At 37.4% G+C, this 21,119-nt stretch overlaps 1 protein-coding gene across 1 annotated transcript in view; it reads right to left on the bottom strand.

Moving 5' to 3' along the window:
- Positions 1 to 21,119, bottom strand: part of LOC306828561 (E3 ubiquitin-protein ligase rnf213-alpha-like) — a 42,104-nt gene that overhangs the window by 14,787 nt on the left and 6,198 nt on the right. The window contains exons 8-39 of the mRNA XM_079351081.1: positions 20,194 to 20,465; positions 19,856 to 20,103; positions 19,315 to 19,521; positions 18,709 to 18,906; positions 18,569 to 18,599; positions 18,361 to 18,416; positions 18,095 to 18,230; positions 17,850 to 17,984; positions 17,597 to 17,695; positions 17,399 to 17,521; positions 16,862 to 17,051; positions 16,596 to 16,769; positions 14,860 to 15,012; positions 13,205 to 13,815; positions 12,702 to 12,861; positions 12,400 to 12,617; positions 11,692 to 11,829; positions 11,221 to 11,376; positions 9,812 to 11,063; positions 8,910 to 9,094; positions 8,640 to 8,795; positions 4,890 to 8,462; positions 4,402 to 4,532; positions 4,090 to 4,185; positions 3,855 to 3,976; positions 2,269 to 2,382; positions 2,122 to 2,171; positions 1,461 to 1,614; positions 1,132 to 1,267; positions 839 to 1,024; positions 497 to 621; positions 180 to 340 (exon numbers count right to left, since the gene is read on the bottom strand). Coding sequence (XP_079207207.1) covers positions 180 to 340; positions 497 to 621; positions 839 to 1,024; positions 1,132 to 1,267; positions 1,461 to 1,614; positions 2,122 to 2,171; positions 2,269 to 2,382; positions 3,855 to 3,976; positions 4,090 to 4,185; positions 4,402 to 4,532; positions 4,890 to 8,462; positions 8,640 to 8,795; positions 8,910 to 9,094; positions 9,812 to 11,063; positions 11,221 to 11,376; positions 11,692 to 11,829; positions 12,400 to 12,617; positions 12,702 to 12,861; positions 13,205 to 13,815; positions 14,860 to 15,012; positions 16,596 to 16,769; positions 16,862 to 17,051; positions 17,399 to 17,521; positions 17,597 to 17,695; positions 17,850 to 17,984; positions 18,095 to 18,230; positions 18,361 to 18,416; positions 18,569 to 18,599; positions 18,709 to 18,906; positions 19,315 to 19,521; positions 19,856 to 20,103; positions 20,194 to 20,465 — 9,746 coding nt within the window. The remainder of the gene's footprint in view (positions 1 to 179; positions 341 to 496; positions 622 to 838; positions 1,025 to 1,131; positions 1,268 to 1,460; positions 1,615 to 2,121; positions 2,172 to 2,268; positions 2,383 to 3,854; positions 3,977 to 4,089; positions 4,186 to 4,401; positions 4,533 to 4,889; positions 8,463 to 8,639; positions 8,796 to 8,909; positions 9,095 to 9,811; positions 11,064 to 11,220; positions 11,377 to 11,691; positions 11,830 to 12,399; positions 12,618 to 12,701; positions 12,862 to 13,204; positions 13,816 to 14,859; positions 15,013 to 16,595; positions 16,770 to 16,861; positions 17,052 to 17,398; positions 17,522 to 17,596; positions 17,696 to 17,849; positions 17,985 to 18,094; positions 18,231 to 18,360; positions 18,417 to 18,568; positions 18,600 to 18,708; positions 18,907 to 19,314; positions 19,522 to 19,855; positions 20,104 to 20,193; positions 20,466 to 21,119) is intronic.

Genomic DNA, 21,119 nt, shown 5'->3' on the forward strand with positions numbered 1-21,119 from the left:
ATTTAAAATAAACTATAACGACAAATGTATAGTATCTATTTAAAACTCAGGCAGAAACGTGTTAAATATGTTTGTTGTGTTGACTGTACTGACTGTAAAGTTTTGTAAGCTCACATAGAATCATCTGCAGAAATACATTTTGAGAAAGAAGTAAAAGATAGCACCTTGTTGTCGCTTACCTGTAATTCGTCATCTGATGCCACTTTGAAAGTCATGGCCACAAAATCCTGGAGGTATCTTTCAAAGAATTCTTTCCTCATGTTCTCACTGAAATTTTCATTCAAGTACCTGCCAAGATGAGTGTTTGAGAAAACCTCCAACATACGACCAGGGGAATGACCTGCAAGTTGAGAATTGTAGCATGCATTAGGGCTTAGTATGAACATACGATTTGTTTTTCCCATTAGGAAGATATTACATCAAATTTACGATACAATTTCAGGGATGGAGGCATTTAAATGTGACTGGAGGCATACGTATTTACTAAGATAGTTACTTTCATGTCTAGATGTTTGCATCATGAGCCCATCCAGGAACTCTTTGATCCACCAGCTGAATGGCAAACAGCAGCACATGGTGTTTCCGCCTGTGATATGGCTTTGTACCATTATCACACTGGAGCTTTATGAAAGGCAATGTATAGAAAGCATTAAAACCCAAGATGTGAACACATGTGAATCAAAAGCTCTTCTGCTACAAATGTGCTATAATCAAACATGGCCTGTTTGTGCATTGCACAATCAATACAAATGTTCAAAGACATAATGACCAATGAGCTTTGTAGCGGTGTTGTTGTGTAAGTGCACTCTGAAAACGGCTACAATCAAAACATACTCACTTGCTTTCCACTCTCACATAAGGTACCAGGAGCATATCCTTATTCCCAAAAATCTCGAGCCATAGGCTTTTGATTTCATCGGATCCTTTCAACAAAAGCTCCAAATTGCAATCTCGGTCAATGACTGAGACCAAATTTGCAAGTAGTGGTGCCACAACTGCTTGTATTTTCCTCCACAGCGTGTGCCTGTGTAAAACAGTCATAAACACATAACTTACTTAAATAAATTATGAATTACTGTAAAATTGTAATTCAACAAGTCAAAAAAAATTTGACTGCTAAGTGACACCTACAAGAATGTTCCTCCCTCTTGAAGAGCGCTGACATTAGAAGCCTCTCTTAGCACCCAGCTTTTAGGATAAGGAATGTTGACCTCATAGTCCTTCATCAGTGAGTGGATACGCTTCCTTACAATGTTTGTGAACACACCTTGACAAAAAACAATTACCAAGAAACATATCTCTGGTTAGGTGCCATCTCAATGTACACACAGAGTAAACGTGATGAGTACGAAGCCCCTGAAGCCCCAAAAAGTAATAAGACATGTTTTACTTTTTGGGACTTTGGGTTCTCCGTGGAATATTGATGGCCTGATGTAAAAGATCGTGCTGCACATTCTAACCTTGTATCTCACTTTCATCCAGAAGTGTGAGCAAGCTCTCCACTCGCTTTGTGCTCAGCTCTGCATTGTCCGTTGAGTCTCTTAGCATGCTCACTGCTCTCTGAACACAGCTCCTCATCAGATTTGGGATATCAAACAAACCTTCCAAAACACCCTACAGCAACAACAACAAAAAAATACAATGCATCATATAAAGCGGGAATACTGAAAAATTAAATGTTTCCTTGAAGTCAATACTTCAACAAAGTTCAACAATGCTAACTAACCTGACAGTCTTAGTTTGCTACAGTTATACAATGAATGAATGAATTAGTGTTGTTCTAAGGAGATATTCTGAATCTAGACCATGCTTTCCATTGAACAGTGTGTTACTGTTCCCATATTAAATATATTTGATAAGTAGCTTAATTTTTATTTCACAGCTTGAGCTTCATATTTTTTAATAAAGTGAAATCACTGAACTCATCACCAATAAACTCAGTGGTTCCCAAAGTGGGCCGTCCGCCACCCATATGCACAACTCCACTGAAATAACTCAACATCACAATCACATTTCTTATTGTTATAGTCTTATATGATTTTCTAAAGATTATCCTCAAGTTTACTCTCAATCCTAAACAAAAACAGCTTGACTTTCAATCTGGTAGTAAATTGTACTTACAGTGGAGTCATCGTATTGTGGAACACTATTATGGTCTTCTGTATCCATGGCTTGGGGGGGAGGGGATTAGTTAATTTCATAAATGCAAAAAGTACCGGTACTCATATGTAAGACATTGTTTTAGAAAAAAGTTTTCTGCTGTATTACCCTCAGGGGGATCTTCAAAAATCTCACTCATGCAAAGCTTTCTCAAGCAATTTACATTAGTCCCAAACTCTTTTGATCTTCTCAGATCATCAATGTGCACAGACCTCCAAGTACCTGAAAAAAAAAGTCAGCTCTATCAATACATTGTATCAGCTACTTTTATTGAATTTTTCCACCCTTTTAAGTACTTATTGTCAACTGTAAAAAAAAACTGTAAACAGTTTTTTTAATGATATACTATTTATTATAATGTGTCTTGGCCAGGTCACCCTTGTGAAAGAGATCTTGATCTCAATGGGTTAATTACCTGGTTGAATAAAGGTAAAACAAATATATATACACTTTTTGTGTGACCCTTAGGGCCACACTGGCAATCTGTACTATGCCCAAGCATGCATCAACCCTAAAGTCCAGTTCCTTTGGCCATTCTGACTACTCCATACCATGCTCAGGCATGGTATACTTTCTTGGTTTTGGCACACTTTGGCACGGTACGGGTTTCATGGCTGTGGTCTGACTAAACAGGCCTCAAAATGAGCTACAAAGTAGCTGGCATGTTCTCCATGTTAGTCTCCGATGTGCAGACGCGGACTCAACTGTGTGTCCCTTTTTTTTATTTCTCAAATCTGCCTGTCTTAAAACTGGGCACGCTTCACAATAACATAAAGCTATGCATGTGCTGTATTACAATGTTATGTATAAGGTAATCATGCTTAGGCACAGTTACTCGTGGTGCAATGTGACCGCGGGCCGTGCCAGTCTGCGTGGGGAATGGTACAGCGGGGGGCCAATCATGTTGAGTATGACCGTGCCCTTAATAGTGTTAGTGATGTATTCATAATTTGGGGATTTTTACTGTATTTTTCAAACAAAAGCAAACTGTAGCTAAATCTCTGGAATGAAATTAGCCAGTTAGCTAGAGAGTATATCATATGCATAATATGTCCTTTATTTTTCCAAATAAGTTACCCTGTGATGTCCAGTAATATGTTTCTTATGTACAGAGAGAAGTGGTCTGTTGACATATGGTGTAAACAAAAACTAAGAACGTATTGTCTCATAAAAGATTAGAAAAGGTAGAAACTTATGTTGAGTTTAACTGAACCGAAAGACAAAGATCCCTCTGTGCACAGTTACGCCCAGGAACCCTGCCTTTAGCTTAGATTAATGCCATCCCAGAGGAAGACCGAGTTTGTTTGCTTTGTGATAAATAGATAGATAGATAAAATTGAAAATGAGATTCACTTTTTGTTTTACTGTCCATTGTATGATAAAATAAGGGATGTTCTTTTCAAAAAAACTTCCTGATTTTATTTGGTTAGATGATTAGGAAAGCTTGAGTTCTGTTTCAAAAAAGGAATCTTTGTTGTACCCGATTTTGTTTCAAAAGCCTGGAAAAAAAGACAAAACACACTATTTAAGTCTGAACTGTGACTAGAGCATGCGACTTTGTAATGTTATGAAATACTGAACCACTGCAACTGAATTTTCTGGTGTCTTACAAGCCCATGAGGGTTGAGCACATTGTGTGCATGGCACGCAATTCAATCACTCAATCAATCAATCAGTAAAAGAGCAGGACTAACCTCCTTGAAACCCAACATATGAAGTACCACCTTCGATTCGTGGGAGTTTGGTGACAAAGAAAACAAGTGGCTTGGTGTTGTCAGCAGTGGCCCACTTGTTTATTTCATTGACGCATGCATACCTAAGAATTTAAATAAAAGTGCAAAACAATTGTTCAAATGTGAGTTTTGGAAATCATGTATGTCAGAGAAAGCTGTAACACAAAGTAATTTCATGAAAAATCTTCAAACTTACTTGGCTGAGGAAAAAACATTCCTCTTGTGGGAGTCTTCCTCATAGTCTGTTTGGATAATGAGTACTTTGTCTGCAGGTGTTGAGCCAAGACATTCCCTTTGACCAGAGAACAGTCACAGTATACATATCAACAGGCAGTTATAGACAGTTTTATGGAAGTGAATTTCTCAAGTTAATATTATAAAAAATATTAGTTAAAAAAAAGGAACCAGAGAAGTTCCCAAAAACGAGGCAAAGGGGCGCAATTTTGTAATCAGAATAAAATGAGCACATTTGAAGATGTGATATTATCTTTATACAGACTTTACATACCTGATTTTCTTGAGAAAAGAGTACTCTGTGTCAAACTGCTGCAGTGATAGTAGATGGATCTTGTCAAGCTTTATATGACTTTGTAGTTTTTGTGTGTCTGCTGCAGTCAGAAGCCTGGAAAATGTTGTGACCTTCAAATAAACAAAATGACTATGTGTTAGAAGATGGTTTGCTATTTATTTCTCTATTAATATTACAGTCAGAAAAATCTCTGTAAATATACTGATAATGTATAGTCATTTCTGATTTTTCTGGTTGTCCTTTATGTATGGCGAAAAAAGACTTATAGTGGTCTTACTATATAGATAATATTTCAGCTACAACAGTTTTTTTCTCATGCATTAACCCCCTTGAAATTTGGAGTGTGTTTTATTAAAATGTTATAAGTCTTAAGAAAAACAACCTGGATGCCAGAATCTCACACACAAAACATTAAATGGTTTGGGATTGATTTTTCCAATAATTTGATAATATAGGAAAGAAATTACCTCAGTGAAGGAAAAGTGTGACTGTGCCAGTTCCTTTCTGTGGTAGACAATGTAGTCTCCCAATGAACTGTGCTTGTCCTCTTTAACATATTCTTCCATCAAATGCTCTCTTTCCTCAACAGGCAGTCGGGATTTGTCCAAACGAATAACTGAGTCTGGAGTGGCACAGTTGAGCAAAATCTCTTTGGCTTTGTCCAGAATGATCTGAGCATCTGTTTCGTTACTGTGATTCTTTGTTACTTGAAGGACAACAGAGGAGCATGTGTCTGAGTGGTAGCCAATGAAGACATCATTTGGAACATACTGCTTCTTTGTGAAGTGTTTACTTAAGGACACAAAATCATCAACCCATCTCTGTAGTTGTTTGACGATGTCCTTGTGCTCATCTCCGAGGACAGTGTTGATGTCAAGGTAGTGTTTCTCCAGCCTGTTGATCAGTGGGATGGGGAACTGCTCATACACCACCTCTTTCTCTTCAATGACAATGAGCCTGAAGTTTTTGTGAACTCTACATTTCACACGATGTGTTCCTAATCCAAGATCAACATATTTCTGACCTCCAAGGGTCACATAGTATTGGTTGAGAGCATCATACAGACTCTCATACAGATTCTGAAGGTTGAGAAGCACAACCGTCTGTCCAGTCTCCATGCAAACTTTGACACGATTGATGTTCCTACAAATCTGTGTGTACTCCTGATCCTTTGGGAAACTGGACCCAAAGATAATCTCTGGATGGATTCCATTTGTGAAGAACATCTGTTCGAGAATCTGAAGAGCGGCATAGTTTTTTGTGAGGATTAAGAGGTAACGACTTTCGTCAACTTGGTCAGTTGGAGTTATGATTTGATTGACCAAATTATTGGTGGAGATGCAGGTATTGGCAAAGTCTTCTTTGAGTTCGTCACTAAATATGCCCATCACATCTACATCATCTTTGCCACTGAAGTTTCTCAGGATGGCTCCAGTGATTTCTTCTGTGGTAGGTTTCTTATTACTGTGTTTAGTAAAAGAAAATATCATCTTAATGAGACTGTAAAAGTCCCGCAGACCAAAAAAGCCCTTTCCTTCTCTGCATATGGACCCATATGCTTTCGCGAATGGCTCAAAGAGGTGTTTGATGTTTTCCAGAACCTTTTTCTCAGACGCACAAATCCCTTCAGCACTCTTGATGAGCTCTTTTTGGTTTGGATCCCCACGGGACACAAATATTCCACGATTCATCTTTGCAGGGTCCAGTGCCCAGTTGGAAATTCCAATGAACCCGACCCTTTTATGAGGCTGTGGCTCATCATCCACACAACCCTCTTCCAGCAAAGGGTGGAGTGTTTTCAGAGGCATTTTACTGGAATCTTCGGCCAATCCAATCTCATCAAGTACAACTACTGAGATGTATTCATCCAACTTTTTGTTTTCCTGAAAGCGGGCACATTGCTTAAATGTGTTGATGATTCCTTCAGGAGTTGAATGAGGGCTGCACTGGAAAGACACCAGATGTATCTGCTTGAGCCTCTTGTAAAGTTCAGAGTGCGAGGCAGGGCCCTGCATTGCATCAGCAACAAGGGTTTTGGACAGTGATTTTGAGCTCCCAGGTTTACCGACAATAAACAAGGGAATTCTTAGCTCAACACAGATAACCATCATGAAGAAATTTTCTTTCAAAGCCTCATTTCTGGCTATGGTCTTGCCCATGGGTACACCATTGAGTATGAGGTCCTGCATGAGTTGGATTTCCTGGAGCACTCTCTCTTTGCTATAGTATCTACGGAGAACATCACTGATAGTTTTCAGATACGATTCTTTATCCTCCAAGCAGGCTTGATAGCACACTCCAGTGGCCATCAAGAGTGACCAGATAACTTTGTCATCAGCAGGTGAAAAGTTGAATTTTTCTTTCTCCCTCTGACTTTGATTTTGAAGAAAGGATTCCAGTTCTTGTGCAAGCATTGGGTGATTTTTATGGAACCACACAAACACCTGCATGCACCGTTCCACATCTCTCAAACTGACAAAGCTACATTCATCATTTCTCTCTCTCATGAACTTCTGTGATGATGACAATACCTGAGTTAAAGTCTGAATATAACTCTTTTCTACCGAGTTGGCCTTTGTCTGTCTTTGGACTATTTGTTCAATGTACATTTGCTCTGTTGAGTCATTGAGCTGTCCAAAGTCCCAAACAAGAGGAATCATACTAGGGGGCAACGCATGAACACGGTACACCAGCTGGCGGAGAGGGATGGAGCCAAGTCTTTCCTCAGTTTCCTCAGCCCTGACCCTGTAGCCCAATCCAGATGCCTCCAGTCTTTCAATCATCTTGTCTGTATGCTTCCTGTAAGGGTTGCATGCAGCAACAATATTAAGTCCTGTGTCAGAGCAAAGCTGTTGTCCTTGCACTGTGTTATCGCAAAGGATCTCTTTAATGCTGCTGATAGCTTCTGTGGTGTTTGCCTCATCAAAGAAAAGAACCGAGTCCAAATCATGTTTGTCTTTGTTGGTCCTTGCAAGAGTTTCTGCTTCCTTCACCTTCTCATATATCATTTGTGGTGTAGTCCCTCCATGTATCTTGACCAGTTTCATGTTCTCTGCTTGTGCTGTACACTTTCTCAATTCACACATGAATTTCACTAGCCTCGTTTTGCCACATCCAGTCTCGCCCATTATGATGACTGGTATGCCACACCTAAATCTCATATGGATTGCCATCATTTTCAGAATGTTATCGGTTGTAAGTTCATATGTTTCATCAGGATCTGTTGGCCACTTGATGCCAAGCACACTGCACAGCTGCTCAATCTTTTGATCTCGAGGAAGCTGATCAAAGTCCCTATTAAAAGGGACTCTCTGAAGTCTTAAGCCAGTGTACAGCTCTTGAGACATGATGTTTTTTTTTATCACTTTTCGTGTCAATGGATTTATGGCATCCACCCCCTTCTGGTCATTGAGCTCTAGGTGAAATCCAATGAAAGTCATGGATATGTGGTCATCATTAAAAAAGATGTATGGATGTGGCTCGGACTCCCACCTTTTTCGAATGAGGAATGGAGCTAAATCTGCTTCATTAAGGCCACTCTCAATTTGTTGCCACCCTGGGCTCTGGTCAGTGATGCATAGTGATGGAGTTGCAAAGTCTTTGGACATCAATATCATAAACTCAACTACAAAGTTTTTGAACCCTTGAAGAGTGTCTCCAACAAACTCCAGCTTGCAGAAATCTGAATTCTCACAGTCTTTCAACTGAAGATTTAAGAACCAGACAAAGTTACGTAGCTCAGCCCAAGATGGATCTATAATGCCACAGTAGATTAAGAGTATCTGAAGACATTCTGCCTGAGTCCCTTCAATGCCATGGTAAGTGAAATTGTCGAGATTGTTTTTGTTGTGAAAACGTGTAAGGTATTGATATGGTCTTTGATAAACTTCACTCCTGAAAAATGTGTCATCCATGAGGGGGTCTTCACTCATCTTGTCAGAATTTTTCTCTCCCTTCATTTCCAAAGCCATTACCTCCTTTGGTGAACGACAATTCACCTTAGGAAAAATGTCAGAGAATGCGAAGTTTTCTTTTCGTCCCTAAAAATATACAAATGTATACGTAAGTTAAAGTTAAGAATCAACTATAGCTATTAAATAATCTTTCATTTAAAAACATTTTAACCACCAAAAAGACATCAATTGTTAAAGTAAATAGAACTGTAGGGTATTATCTCATAAAATGAACAATTCAATGAACAGTTTATTTGAACTTACAGATTTGGATGCATATCTTGGCTGAAGATTTGTGGCTTCCAGTAACTCAACAATGTACAAGTGTTTGTGACTGCAGCACCACATTTGTCCATCTGAATCCATCAGGTACCGCAAAAAGAAAAGCTTGAACAGAAATTCATTCAAGCCTTTTTTCACCTGGGAATTATGATTGTAATATTAGAAAACATATGAAACACATTTCGAACATCTTCAGCAACAACCATAAAAATCTTAATAACTTTGATTATCATAGTTGTGAACATAACTTACCGATGATGTAATATCAAAGTGAAACACCCCGAGATCTTCTCCTTTTGGTGAGTCACACAAAGACTGGAGGACCTTGTCTTCATTAACCTCACGCTCAGTTACTCGAATGCACTTCTTAAATGCAGATCCTTTTTCAACATTTCCCTCCAGCTTTTCAAACAGTCTTTGGACATACAATGACTTGCCTACAACAGAGGAATAACCATTTAAAGTAGGGCTGGTTAAAACAATTGTTTCATCAATGCATTGCAATTGTTATTTTCACATTTCAATATCGATTATTGAGATTGATGGTTTTCATTGTAATGACGCCCCTCTTCACTAGGGGGAACTGTGGGTGCTCGGAATTTAGGTGAGGCACAATTGTGCTCTTTAAATCATACTGTACTTAAATGTTTTATTCTTTGTTTATTAAAGAATAATGCAAAGAGAAAATACATGTTTGTCAGTTTGTTCTAAATCTAAACAAACAAAGCTCACATAATTATTTAACAAATATCAGAAGCTACTGTGATGAATCATCTGAGTATTCCTGTCATCTATGTGTAATATTGAATTTATATGGAAGCGCATTGATTAATATATATAAACGAACCAATGGCAAATGGAATAGTGACCCAAAGAATCGAAATCAAATCGAATAGTGAGGTTGTGAAGAATACCCTGCTCTAAATTACAGTTTGTCTGAAATGTTATTAATGGAGTGGATTATGCTCTACATGCATTACAATTAAGCCAAAATAAGATAAACTTAATCCTGCACCTTTTTCTCTAAATATATTATGTCAAAATATTTAACTCAGAGGATGCACGTTATTTTCAAAATTTTCTGCCTTATTTTCATTTATACAGAGGTGTAATTAGTGATAAGGAGGAAAAGCATTTGTGCATGTTAGACTTACCTACTCCTGCACGTTGGGATGCAACAATGCCAACAGAATGGTCACCTTTGAAAAAAGTTCTCTTTTGATTGGCTGGCACAGTGTAATGCCGAGACAAGTACTTTTTGATCCTTTCCAATGGCTCTTGGGGCACAAAGTCTCTTTTAAACTGACTGAACGCAGTTGGAATGTAGGTGTGCTCCCTATCAGAGCTGCAAAAAATCACAAGCCTGGACTCATGTTGAAAAAGGGACTGTAGTTTCTGAAGACACTTCTCCATTGCACAGCTTACATCATAGGTGAGTTGATCTGCCCAAAGCATTGTATAAATCTTCTGGCCAATGCCACCTGGTGTGAGACATCTCCTCAGGAAAAGCTCGACTTGTTCATGAGAGGTTTCCGGGGTACACAAGAGGACCTCATCATAACTTGGCAGTGGCTCATACTCACTAGTCATGTACAAGCAGATGCATGAAGTGAGGACATCGTCATGAGGGCAGACAATGAGATTTGGTTGGTTTGAAATAAGGCCTTTTGGGAGGTTTCTTCTGAGTGAGCTGTCTTTTGTCTCTGAAAGCACTGGTTGTTCCCATTCAATTCCATTTTGATCTTCTGAGGGAGTCATCATTTTTAACAGGCAGCCTAGACTCCTTATGTCCAAAAGGTCATGGAACAACATTCCCTCATTCTCCAAGTAGTCATTCCACAACCCTTCCAGTTCTTTCAAACCAGCAGTCTGGACAGCATTACCAGCTGAATCATCTACTGTTGAATGACTCACATTGGCTGAGGACATTTGACTCTCAACATACTCATTCATCCTTTTGCCAGGCTCAAATTTGTCATGAAACCTTTTCCATGTTCCCCAGACATCTGAAGTTGTGCAGTTTGGTTTGATGAATGACAGCATCATCAAAGCTTGATCATCAATTTCTACATCAACATTGCTCTGAGTCACAACACTGCACAGGTAGAATATTTGCTCTGCTGTGAAAAAGTTCAAGTAGTAGTGGTCAGATCTTTGTGTGTCCATGAAATTTCTCCAGTCAAGAAGAAACAACTCCATCTTCTGGGACAGTTCAGCAAGTTGTTCAGCTAGATTTCCACATACTTGTATGTGATACATTGTCTTGCAAAACTTGAGTTCCATTGTGATACATGGGTCATTCTGACTTTTGCAATACATCTTAGCTTCCCAACACTTGAAGAGTGGGTTCCCTGCAGCATAAAGTTCGACAAAAGCTCTGGCAAGTCTTTGGACATTATCAAACACCTGAATAGGAAAAAAATAAAGTGAAATCACATCCAATGTATATAAAGAAAAGATGCAAGCATTCTTTTATAAATACCATTAATTATGATAGAAGCAGACTGAAACTATAAATGTCTAGTGAAAAAAAATACTGGAATTTAAACATGGCATACATTACCTCAGCAAAGCATTCCACTTCACTTTGACTTTGTTCCCCTCTTCGTGACATAAGCATAAGCTTATTTTGTAACTCTTTCAGGTCCTCATAGGAGTATGTCATATTTATCTCATGGCCTTCCTGAATTTGCAGCATGAGGGAACTCTCTAAAGTGAGCTATAAAGAGAAAAATCTATTTGTTTATAGAGGAAACTTTCCATACATTTAATTTTGTATTATTAGTGTTTCAAAATTTTTATTAAAAGGGTTCGGGTTATTATCTCGGCTTTTAGTATATTTAACATACTGTATGAATGTCATTTTAAGGGTCCTATGTAACACGTAAATAAAACAATAAAACAAAACATGTTGACTCGTAAATTTCTCAAGAATCAAAGATTTTGTACTGACAAAGTTTTCAAAAGGAAAATGTTAAGGAGTTTAAGTGGGCTGAAAGTAAAGCCTTCATTTTATTTAATCCATTCAACATACCCTTTTGTCCTTTTGGGCTTTCATGATGTACACTCCTTTCTCATTGATTGATGTAGCCAAGGACAGAGATGAAAATTCAACAGATCCATGGCTTTCCCGAACAGTCTTTAACCAGTCCAGATGGCGTGATGTATCGCGCTGAAAATAAAAATAATCATAATAAAACAATGTATGAATTTTAATTTGGCTATTGGTAAATAAAATCAGGATTTTGTTTTGTTGATCAGAAATGACTAGTTAAATAAATAAAGCATTCATAGACATTTAATAGCTTTCTGAAACTGCACAACCTGGGAGGAAGAGCTTTGACTTAAACCGACATCAAAACTCAAAAGACCACCGAAATACTTAAACTTGTGAAAGAGGAGACATGTCTAGAAACTAATTAACGATGGCTTCCATTTAAGCAAGAGCACAATATGATCTTACTGATCATTCTTAAATGGTAACGTCACATGAATATGTAAACAATGTTTGTATATTTCACATATTTTTTGCTGGCAGTTTGACAACTCCATTTTGCTTCAACCATGACTGAATAAAAAGTTACACAGTTATGCACGTAGTGAGTAAGCATGGATATAGCTGGAAACGATTCATTTTCCCTTTCAAATGACTGATTTTAGACAATATGATCACTTCAGTCATTTTTCTATTTTGATAGCTAAACAGTTATTGTATTGTGGTACCACAGAGAATGAATCTCACCAATTTTCTTGGTATCTCTTTATCATTTTCAAATGCCTTCCACAGTTTTGGCAGGGACTCCATGAAGGCAGCAAAGTCAGAATCCTGCTTCAGTCCATACAACATGGACGAGTAACCAAGGACAGCATCATGAAAACAGGCCACTCGATCCACCTCCATATCATTTTCTCCAGCATAGATAGACGCAAGGTCAACAAACACTTTTAGTTCGTTGATATCTGCAAAAAAATAAACACTTTAGAATTGCTTTACCTTTCAAATTAAAATAAAGATGTTTGGAAAGAATAAGGTTTTTAATGTACCTTCAAGTTCTTTTTTGACCCAATGGACAAACTCTAGGCATTGACAAAGTGCCTGAAGACATTCCTTGCGATCACTTGTAATGTCATTCAACCTGTTTTTTGCTTGTATGAAGTTGTCATCAATGCAGTTTAGACTGTTTTTCTTTAAGTCTGCTTGAGTCTGAAAATATACAATATAAAATCATAAGCTGTATGATTAAAGATTCAAGGTCAGAAGGCTTTTTTTAAATTCTATTTCAACACTTTTAAACTTAGATGACGAGAGGAAGTTACTTTTACTCATAAAGTCATCTCATTTATTCATTACTGACTGAATATTTCAAAGGATATTATTTTCAAATGCCTTTTCACTTCCTGATATACAGTATACCTCTGCTTTGCAATTGATTGAGTACATTGTGTTCCAGTTAGTGTTTAACAATAATGTGCATGGTATGTTCTATAAAAATACCTTTGTAATGACAAATACATGTAAATATACTATATATATTTAAGAAACATACCATTTGCAACAATGTCTCAAGTAATTTGAAGTCTCCTTCTGGACACACTGCATCCCTGATAGCAATGATGATCTGGGCTGATTCCATTGCAAGATGAAGATCACTGTATTGTTCAATCTGGTGAACCCTTCTTCTGATCCACTTTCTGTCATCAGATGGATTTGTTCTGCACATGATGTTAAAATCTTTCTTCAAATCTTCATAATTGCTTTTATAGACCTCCAAAATGCTGTCTATTTGCTCCAGTAACAGTTCCCCGCTCTTCAGACCATCATAAAGAGCTTTGTACTCATTGAAGCAGCTTTTGAATATTTTGCTGTAGACCATGTCGAGAGTGTACATTTCTTCATTCTCATGTCCAGGCTCTTCAGTATCCGACTGTTTTCTTGTCAGATCTTCGACTTGAATTGTCCAGCACAATTTGAAGATTGTACTGTCTTTAATGACATCCAATTCTGTAGCCATTTGACGGGTGCTATCACACAGATTGAAATAAGTAACCTCAAATTTAGATGAGGTCTGTCCATCAAGAGTGTGAACGTCCATTAACTCTTTGAGATTCATCATCTCAATGTTCTGGTCAAGCTTTTCATCCAAGCCCTTAAAGTCAACTGCGGATTAAAAAGATTTGTATTCAAAATCAATGCAGGTATCTACATTGAAGGTATCTACATTTACCCTGTTATTCAGTACCCTCAAACCTCCTCACTAACAGCACCACAAATCTTCAAATCTATTCCCTCACAGTCAGCCAAAATGGGGAGACAATTGTATTTAAACTATCAACTATCCTACTGTCAAGTCAACTCATTTAGAAAACCTCTTGTTATTATGCAAATTAATTATTTGTTCCACAAGGGGCCTATATGCTACGAAGGATTTGGTCTTAGCGAGGTAACTTCAGGGTTAACCCTGGGTTTTTAGACACATGAAGTAGCCTCCTCCCTCTCGATTGGCTCCGGGAGCTCCATGATCAAAAGATCTGATTGGTCAGTGGGCGGAGATTTTCGGAGAGTTATTGCCAACATAACCTGCTCCGGAGCAGGTTCGGTGTGCAGCATAAGTTACCGTGGCGATATACCCAGGTATAAAGTGAACGACCCTCGTAGGACTGAAAACCCAGGGTTAACCCTGAAGTTACCTCACAAATCTCAAATTCCACTTCGTAGTGCAAGCCCATGGTGTTGGAAAATGGAATTTATTAAATTGGACAAATCAGGGAATCAGGGAGGGTGTAACGGTTTTTCTTTTTGTATACCAAAGTAAGATTAACTCCAGCTTGATGCTTATTTAGTAGAATGATTGGACTAAATGGGAAGTGGGATTTAATTAATATTTTAAATAGCTTTTATCATTTTTATTTTCAAAAATTCAAAATGCAAACACAGGACAACACTTTGAGGTTCTAATAAGCATTGTTGTGGCATCAGGTTTAACCAGCCTTGCATTTGATTTATATTCATATAAGTCAGATCCTACATCAAGATTTAAGTCATTAGATTAAACAGTCAGTGAGTGGTCAGTACATGAAAACAAAAAATCAATTTTTCATGAAATAATAAATAATCATAGCATGACATATCTTTCCTAATAATAAGCTTTAAAAAATAGACCTGGAACTTTAAACAGTATTTTGCCCTCAGTGTGCTGCCTACCTTTGACATGTTGTTGAAGCTCCCGGCAGATTTGGAGAAGACTCTTGACCATTTCCTTCTCATTTTTGATTGCTTCTGCTTCCTCTGTTCTCCGTTTCAATAATGTATTCATGCTTCGGTCATCTTTGCAGCGACCATCATCACAGAGTCCATCTAGAGGAACGAAACGACTTCAATAAAAAAAACATAGACGGGGGCAGGATTTTAACTGATGACTTCAAAAAGCTGTTTACATTTTTTTTCCCTGCATTCTGGTCAGTTTTTATTCACCATTTTTTTTCTGCAAAACTTTATGATTATTACTGTATTTAGTCTTTTTGTCCTGTTTGTGTCTCTTTAACAATAATTAATGCATTCATTGAATACTTTCATAAACAAGTGGACTGGAAAGGTGGCTGTTGGAAATGCTGTACACTGCTCTCTTTTAACTGTGCTGGGTGTTTATGTGCGGCCGTTCAGCTCCATCTGTGTTAGATGCATCTGGATGAGCCGGGTGTGTGCTGTTCGTCCATTTAACATCAACCTTATTTTCATCTCCCCAAAGACTTGTCTTTATCCAGGCCGTGTTTGTAAATAAGAATTTGTTGTTAATGACCTGCCTAGTTAAATAAAGGTAAAACAAAATAAAAAGCCTGGCAAAGTTGATTTAGCCTCTACAAGTAGCCTTGTATGTAACTTCAAAGCTCAAATAAAATGTATGACCTTAATTTGTTTATGCTCTTGTAAGAATGGCAAACAATGTGAACATTTAAACATGATCTAGATTGTGATTAATTTTCTTTGCCATATGGTGTCATGGACAGTGATGTTACTATTGTTCAGTTATTCTTGTTTTAAGAGTAGTCAGGACAGGTTGATGACTACTGTATTGAGAGAGAGAGAGTGTTTTTTTTTAAATTATTTTTCCTTACTGAGTCTTCTGGGAAAGCAAATGCACAACACTAACAAAAGAGTGGAATTTGAAGTGGAATAACATCCTGAAACAGATTAATTCAATAACTCTTTACAGTGGACACAGCTCTCTCTCTCTCTCTCTCTCTCTCTCTCTCTCTCTCTCTCTCTCTCTCTCTCTCTCTCTCTCTCTCTCTCTCTCTCTGCTCACCTGTGGAGGGTTTTTTTTCACAAGTGGCGGTGGGTGTTCATCAAGCGCAGCGAGAAACATAGAGGCAGTGAAGGGCGGGCTGTGAATTTGTAGCCTCTCTGTATTAGTATTTAAAGTTAACACCATCTATTAATTCAGACACTGATTTTGTTATGGTTATGGACACATTTGAAAAGTCCTCAAAAGAAAATGTGGTTCCTGGAATCAGTTTGAAGATAAACTGCTACGCAAGAAATTATGTTGGAGGGCCAGCAACAGTGAAACCGACACTCTCCTGATTACTTTTTAGCTCCAAACAATGTTCCAGGGACCCATTTCATCCTTAAATAAAGTTTGTGCATTTAGTTAAAAAAATATTGCAAAGAATTAACCTTTCACTAAACACTCACATTTTAATCATTAAAAAAATGTGCATTAAATTTACAAATTACAACTAAGGAGAAAGGCTCACACAATTCTCTGCATATTATAATGTTCAGATCAAAGTTGTTGATTAACTTGAAAATACAATTTTATTTTCAAGAGGTGTACAAGAACCGTCTGCAGTAAGAAGTAGAAAATCATGGAACAGAAGAGAAAATAGAGTCACCGAAAGAGATGAAGGGAAAGATAGCAAAAAGATGTTTATATTTACCAATCTTCAGCAGGTCAACAAACTCTCGTTTTTTCTCGAAGATTTGGTGTAAAGTTTTCATTTGGATTTCTCCACTGAGGAACTTTATTGTCACAGATTTAAAAGCTGAACTCGCCAAAGTCATCTTGCTTTGTGCTTCATCTGACAGCCTGTCAATCAGCTGTTTTTCTCTTCCTGAAAAATAATGGGCAAACTAATTAAGTTCTTACACAAAGTACACAGACACACACTCAGTTCAAGTAACATTATATTTCACAAGTATTTACCCGTCATTCCAAAGACAGATTTTGCCATTGGCCAATTGAGGAGGTGCTCAAATATCAAGTCCTCTCCTTCAATGTCATGTCCATTTGCATCTTTGGGCCATGTCTTGAGCACAACAACAGACATCAGCTTCCCAAACTTTGAGATGTCATGTTTCTGCAAAAGATCCGCAAGAGCTCTTCTGGATTTATCCTAAACATAAAGAATCATAAAATATAAGGTCACGTCATATATTTAAGTGCTCTATGGACTAGCACTAGCACCAGGATACACCAGTCAATTTCCAATCCAATTGTGTGTTAAAGACATGCAATGGAAGAGCTCACAATCTTGAATAAAAGAGGGATTAAGTATGTTTTGGTCAGGACAGGTCATGTGCACTTTCTTTCTCTACAAGGTCAAGTGTCAAGAACTGGGAACTTTTACTAAAGGCATTGTCATTTAAGTACAGTAAGATAACTAAAAAACACATTTTAAAACACAATCTTAAATGATTACATCATACAATAATAAGTTATTAAATACAATCAAAATCATACCTGACAAATAACTGCAATAGCCTCCAACGCACATTTCTCCATTGTGCTGCATAGCAAGGAGCTTGCCTTGCTCAGTTCTTCCATCTTGTTCGAGTATATTCCAATTTGATCAATTCGTTTTTCCTACCACACAAGAATAGTTGTTTAGTTGTCTCACTTTATTGCACATTTAAAACACAATCACAAGTACTGTCTTACTTTTCTTAGCTTTTCCTCAAAATCCTCCATCAATGCCATCCTCCATGAACGTGTGTGTTCTTCATGGCTAAAGGATAGCGAGAGTAACTTCTCCCAAACCTAGAATTCAAGACATATTTAATGAATCAACTATGAAGCAATTGATTGTGAATGGGTATCGCATTAAATATATTTTTAATGTTAATCCCCAACAGAGAACATTTTACATTCATTATAACTATTACATTCATTATAACCATTCATTTCAGCTTACCTTAACTTCACTGGGTACTGTAAACTGCACAGGAGTCCATTCTCTTAACAGTTTGTTTCTGAAGGTACTTCCACGCCATTTCCTTATTGTTTCTAAAATATCCCAGAACAACTGTTCACCACATCTCTCTGTTGACTGAAGTATGGTTGTTTGTTACTATGGATACTTTAAAAATAATAAATACTACAGTTTTGTCTCCGTCGTGAAATGTGATTTTTTATTTTCTATTACGTATTGTCATATACCTTGGAAATCAGACAGAATAGATCCAGGAAACCAAGAGGGACATCATAGCGTTGTGGATCAGTTGTGTGATGGCAAATAAAAGCAAGAAGCCATCCTGCAGTAAGCAGGCAACACTCTCCATATGTGTCATCAAATCTATGGAAAAAATATGTTACTGATTGTTTTGTAAGCATTGAGGTTGATTTTAATATAGGAAGTGACATTCATAGACTTACTGCAGTGTTAAACAGTGACAGGTAAAGGGTTTCTGATTTTGTCTTTTTACCTTTGACTGTGAGAGCTTAGTTTGTCGATTTGTTGAGAAGCCCAGTCTTTCAATGTCTGTAATCATAAACACCAAACACGACAAGAGTAGTAGTATACCAACATTTGTGAACTTCTCCTAAGTAGGCTAATATTTTATTACATTTACTTCTGCCTTATACTGCAGTTCTAATAGTAGCAGGGACAGTTTTTCAACCATAAGCTTGAACTGTTAATTTCTGTTTATAAAGCAGAGCTGAGCTCAACACACATAGATGATTATCCTCTTAAGGCTAATCTGTAAAAGCAACCCCTTTCATGTTATAATATAGATTTCACATAATCATTTGATACATGGTATTACAGCCACTAAATAATACATACCATGTAGTTGTGAGTTCCAGGTTTAAGACTGAACTGTAGGTACTGGAGTGAGTCCAGAAGATCTACTTTCACACTTTCTGTGAAGCTTTTCAAATCATCCAAATGGAGAAGAGACATCCAAGAGTGCACAAGAAGACAATCAATGTTCGCCAGGTATGCATACTCTTTCATGATCCGGATTCCACTGGATTAACAGAATGAGTGTGTTTTATGGACCAGGAAATGAGGGGGGAAGCAGGGTATCCCAAGGGTGAAGGGTGAAAAATAACAATGAATTTAGTTACATTTCAATGTGGAGTTTTCAAAATTACCACAATTTCACAAAAGCAGAGGAAGTGGTAGTAGTGGTGACTCTTTGGGTTCTTATCTGGTTGAAATTTTACCTAAAATGATGTCATATCACTTAAACGACTAGGGTTTAGGGTCATCTAATAGGATGTCACATCAGCCTATACTAAAGCATTTCTTAGTTTTAATTAAAATTTAAAAAAATATTTATGTAATTTGAGTCACACTGATGTGCAGAGATCTGGCTTCCCAGATTTCTGTTACGCTTCTTTTAAAGCCTTTGTAAAATAGAACACTTCCACACCTTGTGTAATTGTCCCTGTGGACATTCGCTCCTTTGCTCTCCCTTAAGCCTGTCCAGAAGTCAAACTGTGGATTGAGGACAGGTGGAACTGGCTCAAAGGGCCTGCTTTCTCCCCTCAATAGGTGAATCAGAGGGATGACCAAGAACCACTTCTGAACATGTTGTTTTCTTGCATTGTTGCACAGCAACTCAACAGCATCTGCAATTCTATACCAACAGAAAAGTCAGTTTGAACATTTTCATAGCAAAGGGAAAATGCACATTAAACAATACTAAGTTTTGTTTCTTGTCTGTTGTTATGTCATTAAAAAATATAGTGTGCCGATATATGCATTTTGAGACCTTTTGAAATAATCATTGAGCATGTTTTACATGGTTTCATGGAAAGAGCATTCAATGCTCGTCCTGTTAAATCTTGGTGCTGCTTTTGACACGATTGACCATCAAATCCAACTTTAAAATGAAGTTTCTAAAAAGATCCGTAGTGTTTCTCTTTAAAACCTCTCTTTAAAAATATGAACTTGTTTTTTTTTCAAGTTACCTGTTTTTATCTCTTAAAGGGCTTGAAAACGTTTCCCAAAAGACTTTGAAATGGTGTTGAGGATGGTTCGGCAGGCACAGAAGATCGCACAGACTGGACAGTTGATCTTTCATGTCCTCTTTCAGATACTTGACATAAATGAGCAACCTCACAACTCCAGCATAAAGAGGGTGTAAGGAGCAGTCTTTGTTATTTCCAGGTTTGGGATTAAGGTTTTCATCCAGAGCATATTTCACAAGTTTCTTCACCTAGAAAAAGTATAGAATTTGTTTTTTTTTTATAGAAAACCTTTTTCATAAATTCATTTCATATCAGTTTTTAGAAACTATGATATTTACTTGTTCATGATCGTAGGCTAATCCCCATGATCTTTCCACATCATCGTGAAGTACAGGATTACTGTATGTATGATAGAACTGTTGTAGCAGTAAAAAGAAGTTGTCCACATTCTGTTCATTCCAAGTTGTTAGAAGTTCAAAGATGATGTTCAGCATCACCCTGCCAGCGAGGTCTCTTCCTTTGATTACCACTTTTTGGGTCGAAAACTCCAATGACATCATACTCGTCTTCAGCTCAGAATGGATCACATCATCATACTGGTGCCAGTCACCTTAACAGTCCAACAGAATAAAACCAATTAACAGAAATTATTTTATTTTTTATTTGATCCTCTAATGTTCATTAGCCATTTGGCTATAAGCTACGTGACATACAATCCTTACAATACAGGATAACATGGCAACACACTTTCATGTCAGTGCTTTTTACAAGTGAAGCTCCCTTCTCCACCATAACATCTTATTTATAAGTATATATATTCTAAGGACATCATATCCCAGTCGGAATCCTTGTTGCCAATCATATTGTTGAACACTTATTTCTTGTCTTTTTTAAATCAAGTGGTTTACCACAAATAATCATATTTAAATTAAACTAATTCATACATCCACAAATTGGATAAAATCCAATCGATTCATTTAAAGAGCTGCATTACACATAAGCAGACACAAATGATTGTTCAGAGCTTGAAAAAACAATTAGACTCTGTGCCCAAACTGACAAGATAGTGATCTTAACATTGCTTTCAAGCACACACAAAGCAAATTATTGTTGGGAATTAAGATGTTGTCCTAAAAGTCATTTTTTCCCTTTTGTGACCTAAAGTTAACTTGCCAAGGTTACCTGTGGTCAACCCATAATATTCAGAAAGCATTTTAAAAAAGGCGTTTCCTGTTAATTATCTGTAAAATGTTTTGTCTGCAAG

This window comes from Symphodus melops (assembly GCF_947650265.1).
Source record: "Symphodus melops genome assembly, chromosome: 8".
Classification (NCBI taxonomy): Eukaryota; Metazoa; Chordata; class Actinopteri; order Labriformes; family Labridae; genus Symphodus; species Symphodus melops.